The following is a 12,650-nucleotide window of genomic DNA, read 5'->3' as shown; positions in this document are numbered from 1 at the left end:
CCCGAACTTAGGAGGGTTAATTTTGACTTCAAATAAATATAGTTTCTAAAGATTACAAAGGGTAGAGTGAGTTCACCTTCTCTTGATAGGATACTTCACCGGAGATGTTTTTGTTTATAAAGGTAGGCAACTTTGTCTTGAAGCTTAAGGCTAACATGCATTAAAGCAGTACTAAGTCACTTTTTTACCTTAATAAATCCTTTCTGTATTCCCTCTGGGGGTAATACAGATGTTTGGGGTCTTTCATCTCCCCCTGGTGTCACTGGCCAGAAAACCGTAATTGCAACTTCGCTGCCACCGGGTAGATGTAGCCAATACACACTAATGTATCACGAAGAAGAAGCTAACAGGCTAGCTGGCAAAGCTACTGCTAGCGCCACTTAAACAGTATTCACAGCAAAGTTTGAGTGAAAAAAAATGATCTCTATAGTGTAATTGGATGTGCAATATCCCTCTCTCACTTTGTCTTTTCTGTCAGTGTAGTATTTACTCTCATGGACAATGAATGAATAAAAAACTGTAACATGCTACGGCACCTGCAGTGGTGCCTATGGCCTCTAGGGGCATGAGTTACTTAGTATGGCTTTAAAACAAAAGACTAAAATATCAATTAAATAATCAAATAAAATTGAAAGCGAGATGCAGATTAAATTGTTACATAAAAAAAGTGCAACGTTTCCACCACTGATCGCTCAGAGCGCCTTTCTCATCCTGTCATAAGAGTACGTACAAACTGTGATTTATATGCACTGATGTAAGCAAGGATTAAGCCACTGAACTATGGATCATTGGGTGAATTCTCTTCCAACTGCCTCCCATTAACAATATGCAGCTTTACATGCAAGACAAGAACAGATGTGGACATGCTGCTTGTAAGTTTCATCACTGTCACGTATTTGTAGACATAACAGCCTAAGTCAACAAAGCTTGGCCCAGCTGTATGAAATACTGAGCTCTGGAGACCACGGCCTTCTGAACAAACCAATAAACATGTTTATTTGATCCGGAAAAGTCTCCAATGGCACTTAAAAAAAAAAGTAAAAAAGGTTTTGTTTTTTTTCAAACAGCCCCCGGCTTCACATCTGGGCCCTGGAGGTCGCTGTGCCCGAATTGTGTTTAGAGGGAGAAAATACTGCTCTTTCTCTCCACATGATTTTGAGCTTACTGATATCCCCATCCCTCGGCATGCATTATGAAGACTTAATCTCTGGCTCCCCCACTGCTATGACAGCTTCCTCCAGCCTGACACACGAAAGAATGCACTCTCCAAATCCGCGCTAAGACTGCTCCCTCTTCGACTTTATTCTGAGTTGTATTCCCTGACATTTAACTTCAGAATTTATTGGGGAGATTTCGAGACTTTTCCGACTGTCTCCGCCCGGTTACATTGGCTAAGCAGCTGTTTCCACGAGTTTGACAGTTAATTGCGGCGCGGTGGGCTTGCAGTGTGTGAAAAATACCAGGGTTGCGGGATCTGTAGTTAGTCCCATCTCTCAAACTGGGTGAATGGTGGGTGCGTCGGCTCAGCGGTGAATCTTTTATAGGCTGAGACACACTTTTATCTACCATGCCACTGAGTCCTTTCTCAAGCTGTCACATACAATCCGCATCACACAAGGTAATAAAAAATCTCTTTTTCCCCCCTCCATAGTCTCGCATTAAGATGCCTTTTTCTTTCCAGGTTTACAGAAAGCCACAATGTGCAACGTTTTTCAATGAACGGACGTCTTACACACTCCCAAGAGGACAAACATGTGTGTAGAGCTAACATGTATTTTATTTGTGAATGGGCTATCTAGAGGAAGAAATAATACTTTATAATATATCAAAGGTCAGTATGAACCGCAGACAGAAAGCACTTGAAATGCTTTTAACTCTTACATATCGCATACCAAAACCACGTTCCTTCCAACGTCTTCACCATTGGGAACTTGTATCCAAAACTTCTTTTTAACTTGAGATTTTTGTATCTCTTTTGTATATCTCTTTTCTTCCGTGAGCCGTGGGTGCGACCTTGTATTTCCACCGCTCACTGCTCATTAGGCTGTAACAGTGTTATCATTAATGCACCGTGTCATCTGACGGCAACACACCTCTGCCTGTATCTTTTATTTATGCACCTCTCTCACTCTGAATTATTCATTTTCGGGAGACAGGACTAATGTGTCAGATTTTGGGGGTGCGAGACTTTTCTACGGTTGTTGATTTGTTTGTCGGTACACCGCCTCATCAGCCCTCGCATGTGACACTGACAAATACTGTCTTTTTTTAGAGGTTCTGCGCCGGGGAACAACATACTATCTGTCATCTTCCCACCATTTCAGACACCTCACAGTGTTAAGACAGAATATGGAGCGATGGCATTGCTTTGGGTTGCTTCAGCACCACCTCCTGACCTCAGAAAAGCTGCGAGTGTCATATTCTTTCACACCAGTGTAATGCAATGATTATGTGAAGTCTGTTATACCGTAAACAATACTTTCTGCGAGTGAGAGTTAAGTTTGTTGGCAATCACCTTATGGAAATAACAATGCGTAGGTATAAAGTTTATGCATAGAAAAAAACATGCTGATTATGATACGGAAGATACATTGTTTTTTTTGTTTAATATGACAATTTGAATGACTTTATTGAAACTGATTGATTGCTGGATAATATAGTTTCAGCCTCAAATTATAGATTTGGGTGCCATCCTAATACTGAATTTTTTGTTTGTTTTTTCACAAAACAACCACACAGTCGATGATCACAGATTTCAGAATTATATATGTTTTAATTGGGACACCAATTAGGCCAGAACACATTTTATAGAGGAGGCTCTCAAACACACATATGTAAATGTTGTTTTAAGATAACAGTTCCTGATATATATCTAACCAACAACGTTTTGTGGAAGTTTTTGTTGTTTTGTTTTAAGTACTACAATATAACCACTCGCCAATATCAAGGCTGAATACTAGATAATTCTTGATCAGGGGTACATTTCTGTTTACTACAAATGCCAGAAAATCACAAGTACCACTTCTACTGCAACTGTTCACACACAAACAATGTTGATCTACACCAGTGTTTAGGTTTAAGTTCAGTTTAGTTTGTTTGAGCTGTTTACATTCATATTTCTTACAGAAACCACATCATTAAACAGGAGGCTCAAAATAAAAGAGTTAATAATAAAAGGAGTGGGCTTATGCGCCTATCCCATATTCAACACTTCAATACTCGTGCATACTTCGCTGCTACACGCAGTATATCCCCATAGGGAACACAACTAATAAAAACAGCATCTCACAATTTACTTTACTTTCATATAGATGATTCCTGAGTTTACATGTGCAGTAATTGCTCTTAAAAATGTAAGACATGAGCACAGTTTGTCTCTTTACATAGCAGAGCTGATCAATGAATCAATAATTTTGCCATTTTATTACAATGTTATCAATATTATTTAAGTAATTGTTAATTCAGCCTGATATATTAAGAATATAGAGAGGATGGAAAGGCTTTGGGGTCCAGACTCAAGCCTCTGGAGGTCTTGATCTGGACCCAGGTCCACCAGTTGGAGACCCCTGTTCTAGAGTAAGGGGTATGTAAGTATTAAGCAGAAATACGAGAATATCTTATTGTGAAAAGTATAAGATATTGCCCAATGCCTGGGGGTACGAGAGGAATTATCAGGGAGTACTTAAAATAACCGATCACTATTAGAACAATATTTTTTGAAAGGCTATTCAAACACTTACAGTAAGAAGTTTTCAATAGCTTTATTATGAATATGAACACACACACAAAGTGCATTTTTACTGGTACATAATAGTTTTTATTGATTCCGTGTAAATAATCTCCAAAAGGTAAGAGGTCCCATTAAAGGGTTCAAGGGTTCTGCAAGACACATCACTGTTATTCTTACATTGATCGACTGCGTATGTACCGTAGATCCACTTTCCATATTTCCTCATGGTACTGAAGAAGTCGTGAAGTCCTGAACGAGGTTTTAATTAAAAGAAGAATGTGTATGAAACTGTATTAGGCTGTTAATCAAATATGATCTGATCTGAATCCAGTGGGACTAAAGCAGTGACCAGACTCCATTATACACCATTATATTGTATAAATCAGTCTCTCCCCTGCGTGTCTTTCCCAGTTTGGCCGGACAGAGGTGATTGACAACACGCTGAACCCGGACTTCGTCAGAAAATACATCTTGGACTACTTCTTCGAGGAGAAACAGAATCTGCGTTTTGACGTGTGAGTTTCTCCTTTTTTTTGTTTGTTTTACTCTTCAAATAGCCTTTGTGTAACCCTGTTATCCAGGACTCTCCTCAGCACTCTATCTCCATCTACTACCCTTCTTCTTGAGGAATTATTCATTGGCACGGAGTCTCGGTAGTAAGAGAGATTGGTATAGGGCTGCTAAATATTTCATAGCACGTTTTATCCCTAATCTCCTCACTGCGAAAGTAAATGTACGAAAGAATGCCCCATATATATATAGTAAACTCCAAAGACCACTGGATCCCCTCTGTCCTGGGTGCCACCGGCCTTTCCTATTGAAAAACAGTGGGGTCAGCTTTCATTTCAAACTTATATATAACATTGTCGCTACTGAAAAGAATATATTATCCTCGCCTTCCTTTATCACTTTTTACCTTGAAGTCCCAGGATGCTTCCGGGAGATCTCGGGGGGCTTTCACATAGTTATTGAATACATTTGGTGCCCCCGCCATGATGCAGCAGTTGAATGAGGAAGGAGGAAGTGTGTCCCCTCACAATTAGTGCAGCTCATTTACATGTGTCTTTTATCGCCAAGGAGGGAGCCAGGGCATAGCGAGCGTCTAATTACTTCTACAGCAGCGGTGACTGGCAGATGCTTGAAAACTTTTTCTTAGCATTTGTTTGGATGTGATCCCCACAGGCGTTGTACAGAAATTACATTAATAAACTACACAATAACTGCTTTAATTAACTGCTGCATTAGTGGAGCGCTGACGGATTTAAAACAGGCTGGCTTGCACTTACATATTCAACCTCATATATTTCACTTCACGTAGCTTCATCTCTGGACATATTCAGTTCTTGTGTTGGTGTTATAAAAATGGATTGGAAAGATTTACCCTAAGATTTACCCTAAGACAGGACCCTAAGCCAGGACAAAACCAGGACCAAGACTAAAGGCTAAAGACCAGAGCAGAACTAGTGTAATAGCATGGAAGTAGCATGATATCGAGGGATAGTGAGGAATAAATGTGTTGTGCTGTTTCTATATCAATACCAAGAAAATCCAACCATTGCTCCAGGTCATTTACGATATTTATTGGGTTAGGGGTTATAGCACATGTTTCTTTACAGTAACTTGTACAGTTTGACAGCAGTGGGGATGAAGGCCTTGGGGTAGCGCTTCTTTTGCACTGAGGGTGTCTCAGTCTGCCACTGAAAGATCTGCTCAGCTCCTCTACAGTCCCGTGCAGTGGCTGGGAGGTGTTGGCCATGATGGAGGTGAGCTTGGCTAATACCACCCTGTCACTCACTTCCTCCAAAGAGTCCAGGGGGCAGCCCAGGACAGAGCCGACCCTCCTGACCAGCTTGTTCAGTCTGTTCTTGTCCCGCTCTGTACTGCCAGGGGCCCAGCACACGGCAGCGTAGTGGAGAGCAGAGGCTACCGCAGAGTCATAAAAAGTCCTGAGCAGAGGCCTGCTCACTCCGAAGGACCTCTGTCTCCTCAGAAGGTGGAGGCAACTTTGACCCCTCTTGTAGAGGGCGTTGATGTTGTGGGACCAGTTTATTGTTGAGGTGAACACCCATTTCCGCTCTATTACATGCTATTACTGTGCTGTGTAGAAATGACCACCCAAAAGTCTAATTGAGAATAAAAACAGTGTTACTTAGATTAATCATGACCTTTTACTCGATGACTCCTTTGTGTCATCGGCGAAAGTCCAGACAGTTGAGATCCACTGCCCTCATGTACTCTCTTTAACAGCATTGATTGTAATTTCAGGTATGATATTGATTCTAAAAGCCCAGAGCTTGGAAAACATGTAAGTAAAAGCTCATCTTTTTTTCCCCAGAGAATGTTTAAACTATGCATGTCTTTATTATTTTGGTTGTTTGCAAGTCAAAATCCGTTCCTTATAACCACTCAAATGTATTTGGAAAGATGGTGCTTATACCTCATGGGGAGACATAGTGCTTATTTTATCAAATGAACTCATTTATTCCCCCGGAGCCATAATAATGAAGTTTCATTTGCACCTGGCAAACACGATTATATTGTTTTTAAACGAGAAACGAACCACTGCATATGATTATCAAAGCCTTCATCGCATCTCCCTCCACACCCTGTGGAGCTGCTAATTTGGGTTTTATGTTTCCAGACAGCAGATGCAAAACAGGAGAATTCCAAATGGCATGCTGCTCTAATGCGCAAAACATACATTCATCAACCTGAGATGCAAAAAACTGAAGTACATCGCTACAATAATCAAGCATAACATTTTGACCACTGGGCAGTCTGGCCGAAATCCTCACACTGGCCCATTTTCCTACATTTGATACTTAAACCTACTTAAAATGTGTTTTTCCTGTACTAACAAGTGCCAGTTAGAATCTGCCCGTGGTTTTAATGTAATGGCTGATCAGGACATAATACCTGCATCATACATAGCCAAATCATCATTATCTCAATATTAGGCGACACAATATCATGTGTCCAACATCCCATTTTTTTTCTCATATTGCACAGCCTCAATAACAATGTTGTGTCATTCTGGTTAGATATGAGTAACTTGCACAGATTCACATCTTACATGAGGAAACATATTAATAATCTGTATCAACTCATTTTTATCCACACCAGTTAAGGTATGATCTGCAACACCCACTGAATGTATGTTTTGATGCAGTCCTCATTAGAAACCCCTTGAAGAATATATTTGAAGTGTGTGGCTTGCACACAACCAAACGTACACCATATCTTTGCTTCAGTGATGCACTGCTTTAACTGTGTCCATGGCACTGCTCTGAGCCTTCTCTCTGAACTGGAGCTCTTCCTTCTGCCGGCTTTGCTCTCTCTGCTCTCCACGTTTTCCACTCTCTCTGGCTCGGCTCTTTGCACTTTGGTTTGATGAAGTCTGGTTTCTGAGTGGTGTGCCTTCTGTTCCATGACTTGCTCTTGTTGTGTCACTGCTGCTGCCTGGTTTATCTCTTCCTTCTCCTCCTCCTCCTCCCGGAAGCCAACCGACTTTAACGTACGTGTTGCACTTATACCATGACATGAGCTTTACAATGCTTCAGACCGAGCTAAACCCTTACGACTCTCCTTTACCCCCACCTGAACGTCCCCCTCTCTGTCATCCCTTCCTCCTCCCCCGCAGGACTTCCTGGGCCAGGTCTACTGCACCCTGGGAGAAATCGTTGGCTCGCCCGCTAGCCGCCTGGAGAAACCTCTGGGGTGAGTCCCACTTCACTGTGTTCAAACACTCTTTAGAAAGAATTTACCTGAGACAGAGTAGCCCTGCTGCAGCGAGGCAGCCCGGGGCGTTTCTGAAAAAACGAGTCTCATTTTAATCAAGTGCTAAAAGAACTGCTGCAGAAGAAATAACAGTATTTAAAAATCTTATTGTGATTAAGCAACCAATTAAGACCAAGCCTGAAGAAGAAGAATGCACAATGATGGTCCATTAACGTTGGAGCAGCCAACCCCTATCAGAGAAAGGATATTATATACTTAATGTTTGACAACTTTTACTTATTGCTCTTACATTTTAATTGTATTTTGTTGAATTTTGTGGTATTAAAGTAGGACAACAACTCCAGCTCAAGATTAAAAAGAAAAAAAAATCATAATTGCAAATTACTGCCATGAAAAAAGTACAAAGGTTTTGAATAATGATGAATAATCGCCCTATTTCTCTATTGAGTTTACTCGGTCGTACCGGAGTTTGACTTTGTATCTAATATAATTTTAAATTGAAAACAGCTTATTTTGTGAATTGAGGTCAAATAACATAAAACATTTAACAAAAGCTAAAATACATATGATTGAAACCCAATGTTTATTTTTTCTGTATCTATACAAAGCAATTTCATTTTACTGTTTACTAAAATTTGGGAGCCTCTGCCCTACATCAGGAGGCCGGGTCCAAGTTACAGTGGATAATTGAATGCAACCGGGGGCTTCCACTGTCATTGCCATTATGGAGGCAATGAGGCAGGAAACATAGATGGGAGTCAGCAGGAGACTCTCATCGTATGTACAGATGTGCAGCCCCGAGGTGATAGCATGTGCGGTCCTGAGATCGTCTTTGATTTGTCATCTGTAGAGTTGGAGTGAGGGGCAGAGCTGGTGTGGGTGATGAGGAGGCTGCTGGAGGGGGCTCAGGGGGAGGCCAGCCACTGTGGCACGGGATCAGACAGAGCCGGCCACTTCAGAGATAGGGCAGATCACAAACAGACTCTTGGAGAGAAACAGACTTTAAAGTTTAGACGACACATCAGGAATGCAGTGTGTCTTGAGAACAACAGTTGAAGTTGTACTGACAGGAAACATACTATGGGGTCATTTATCAAGACAGACAGACATAGCGAATGCAAGCTCAAAATGAGAATATCCTATTTTGTGAGCATGTTGCACCTAATCTACCATTTGAAACGGATTGTATTATATTATTTAGTTCCCAAATCTTAATTAAAGAAATTAAGGAATGATACGTGAGTAAAAAATGACTGCTGCTTAACCACTTTTGCACATACTAATCGTTTTGCACATTAGCAAACCCTTTAGTGATAATAACAACAACATAATAATAACAAGCATTAGTTGTTCATAGCTGAAAGCTAGAAACCTCCAGAGTTCTGCAGAGGCTGCACTTGATTGGGTACAGGTGCTGGGATTGTTAACTTGTGTTAGCCAAAGGACCTGGTTACCCCTAAAGTGAGTCTTATTCTGCATCTGATTGGATAATAGTCATGAGAACCCCATCTCTTAGTCCTTACAGACACCAGAAGTAGAAGTACTTTTACTACTTCTACTACTGCTACTATTTTTTATATTAGCACTGCTCCCATACAACTACCATTGTTAAAAAAATTACCAAGTAACAATTTTAGAGTGTGCTTCTATTTGACTTATTTGATTTGTAATACTGAGGTAAAATACCGTGTTATTCTATGTACTAAAAACACATGTTTTCAAATGAGTGGGACAAAAATCTTCAAAAATGCATAGAAATTGTGTAAAACTATATGATTACAATCCTCCATTGCCAAGTGCATCACATTTCGCACAGGTAACAGTAAGGAGATGCCTGCTGCAACTCCTTATTTGTATTTACTGAGTAAAGACCTGGGGCACAGCTTCAGGCTAAGAACATTAGCCTTAGGGGTCCCATAGAGGGACTATAGTTGATATTCACACTCATTTACAAATATAAGTAAGGTTCATAATGTCTTAATATGACGATTCAGGATGCGCTTAAAGTAGGGAATATTACGCATCATGTGGAAAAATGCTTAAAATAAACGTTCGTGGTTTGGAGTGTCCCAGTTTTTTTAAGTGACAGTGTCAGGGTGAGCACATATCAGTCTGCAGCAGACTGGGTGAGTAGGAGTCGGAGGAGCACAGTTTTAGCTCTGTCCCAGTCATTTTCTGAATAGCTAAAGCGCCGTGTCCGTGGGTAATAAAGCCCTCCTCCCCGCTGCATCGGCCCGCAGACTGTGAGCTCCATTTGCTCGTCATGCGCCTGATGTGTGCCTGCCTCTCCGGGCCTCAGCTCCCTGGGGGGACTGGGGAAATCTGTTATCCATGCTCAAACAAGGCCTCCCAATACACAGTGCAGCCAATGACCTGCTTAAGAACCACATCAGCCAGCCCCAACGTATTCTCCACACTCCATCTCTGCCTTAACGTCCCGTCTTCCACTACTTTATTTCTGCTTTGACCTCATTTCTCCTCTTTGTGTAGTGACTCTAAATATCCTCACTTTTCATCCAGGCTTGCTAACATGAATTACTAAACCTAATGTTGCAGGACTTATCTGTCTTTATTCCAACAATAATAACAGCCGCCGGTTTGACAGATAGTGTTATTTTAGCCCTGCCAGGACAGCACTCTTTTTGCATTCTTTACCAAAAAGTAGTGTCTTAATCCCTAAGTTTTGATGGCCGTGATTGACACATGGTTTGTTTGAGTCAAAACTAAAATGGTGGCAAATGCAAGAAAAAGAAATGTTTGAAAAAGGGAGGAATAATAATCACAGAGGACCAAGAAACAGAGCAAAAGGCAGCTGAATCAATAGTTTAAGAACTACACATTGCACAGAGGTGACAGGTGAGAGATATCATTAAGCTCATGTGAGGAGGACACTCTCACATGAGTCATGTGTTGTGTTACGGCTAGGAGTAGTATGAAGAGTCCTATTGCTAACCAAAGCTTGGCAGTTTTATTCTTGTCATCCAACAACTGATTACCAATTTTCAGTCATTCTGTGTTTGCGGACATATTTTCCTAAAAACAAACCTTTGAGCCCTTGGAGTCTTTCATGGTAGTTTCCCAGTATGAGTTCAGTTACCAAGTCGTTTTCAAAAAATATTACCCACGGTATAGTTTATATTCTACCATGGCCAAAACTTACGATTAGAACGTCATTACCGTATTTTCCGGACTATAAATCGCACCAGCCTTGACAACTACCTGGAGGTGTAACTGCACTGTTGACAAGCCTCTCTCGGCAGCACGTTGTCCAAGCTCTCATTTGCAAACTCGTTCCTCTAGCTGTGGTCATCTAGCTTCCCTTTTCGTCAGTCCCTCACAAGTTTCTCGCTCACTCCAAACTTTCTTTCTGCTGCTCAATTACTGTTTTCGGCTGCATATTTCCCTACTTGCAGCTTGCAATCTGCAAAACATAATTTCCATTTTTGTGGGTATTTGAGTTCTGAGCAGCAGATACTGGTACACAGGCCTAGAGCGCCCTCTAGCGGCTGCCAGTGGGAAAATAACAAACATGTGAAATTATTTATTTTGATATATAAGTTGCAGTCGGGGGGCAAAGCTCTCGATTTACCGATCGATCTACGTTCCCACCCTCACCTATGGTCATGAGATTTGGGTAATGACCGAAAGGACAAGATTGCGAATACAAGCGGCCGAAATGAGTTTCCTTTGCAGGGTGGCTGGGCGCACCCTTCGAGATCGGGTGAGGAGCTCAGTTACCCGGGAGGAGCTCGGAGTAGAGTCGCTGCTCCTTCACGTCGAAAGGGGCCAGCTGAGGTGGCTCGGGCATCTGTTCCGGATGCCTCCTGGTCGCCTCCCGCGGGAGTTGTTCCAGGCATGTCCTAATGGGACAAGGCCTCATGGAAGACCCAGGACACGCTGGTGGGACTATGTCTCCGAGCTGGCCTGGTGCCTCGGGTTCCCCCAGAACAGCTGGAGGAGGTGTGTGTGGATCTGGAAGTTTGGGCATTTCTGCTGAGACTGCTGCCCCCGCGACCCGGCCCTGGATAAAGCGGAAGAAAATGGATGGATGGATGGAAGTTGCACCTGAGTATAAGTCGCACCTGAATATAAGCCGCACCCCCGGCCAAACTATGAAAAAAAGGTGCAACTTATATTCCGGATATTACGGTTCATGTTCTGGCTGTGAATGGTATTTCTACAGTAACACGTTAATGAAGGTAGCACTTTAATTTGTCTCTAAAATCTGCTGTCTTTACCCACGGCTAATTAAAAGATAATTTCTCTCCCCAGACGAATGTAAATGTCGTTAATGGAACAAATCAACAACTTAATTTCCCTAACAAATAAAAAGCAAGTGCAATTAGTGCTCATCATTTTTAACATCATAAAACTCCACTGATTAAATACTACAAAGCCAACCTGTCCGGTCCCATCCTTCACTCATAGATGAGACAGACATCCCACCCCTCTTTCTTATGAAGTCTTGAGTGGCCAAACATCACACTGGGAGTCACACTTCTGTTGCTTAGAGACCTGGCGTCGCAAAGCCAATTAAAAGATGTGCAGCGTATGTTTTGACAGATAAGCCTTTTATGAATAATCATTCTTGTCATAATTTCTCAATATAAATATTTACTTATTGTAATGGGAAATAAATTGCCTTTTAAGATGATTAGGATACACAAAGCTGTGTTAATTGAATAAGGTCTTAACCTCTTAATGTCTGCCTGAATCAAGCAAATTTTCTCCAGTTTGGCTTTACCCAAATCTAAAATCTTCTTGAGTAACAGAAAAGTGACAAAAATATGACAAAAAAGTGATGCAAAAGTGACAAATAAACTCTTTTAAACTCCTACTAGAGTAATCTTTGGAAATGCACAGTATAAGATTTCATTTTTAGTACCAAAGGAGGAGAAAGGTCCTTGTTTGTAAGTCTCAAGGAAGTCTCAGTTACAATTAAAGTCCCAAGTTGTTGAATACTTAACAAAGAACAGGTATAGATATGCAGCGTTTCTTTCGTCAACTTCTACATCTACTGAAGTAATGGTATTTTTACTCGAGTGCAGTTCTTGTAGTTATAAAATATGACTCTCAAAAGTTGATTGCATTTACATAGAGGCGTATATGACAGACATTACTCACACAGCGGTGCAATAAGCTGTGTATGTCTCTGCCGTATATATTGCCAGTCCAGGCTCAA

General features: G+C 41.4%; 1 protein-coding gene across 2 annotated transcripts in view; it reads left to right on the top strand.

The window, feature by feature from the left end:
* Positions 1 to 12,650, top strand: part of cpne5a (copine Va) — a 102,400-nt gene that overhangs the window by 30,970 nt on the left and 58,780 nt on the right. Inside the window, exons 4-7 of one of the 2 annotated variants that reach the window (XM_079558174.1) lie at positions 4,142 to 4,245; positions 5,996 to 6,035; positions 7,230 to 7,244; positions 7,371 to 7,447. In XM_079558174.1, the coding sequence (XP_079414300.1) occupies positions 4,142 to 4,245; positions 5,996 to 6,035; positions 7,230 to 7,244; positions 7,371 to 7,447 (236 nt within the window). The remainder of the gene's footprint in view (positions 1 to 4,141; positions 4,246 to 5,995; positions 6,036 to 7,229; positions 7,245 to 7,370; positions 7,448 to 12,650) is intronic. The other variant, XM_079558175.1, reaches the window with a different exon arrangement.

This window comes from Gobius niger, assembly GCF_951799975.1.
Source record: "Gobius niger genome assembly, chromosome: 6".
NCBI classification, from domain to species: domain Eukaryota; kingdom Metazoa; phylum Chordata; class Actinopteri; order Gobiiformes; family Gobiidae; genus Gobius; species Gobius niger.
This window is presented reverse-complemented; position numbering and strand designations above follow the sequence as displayed.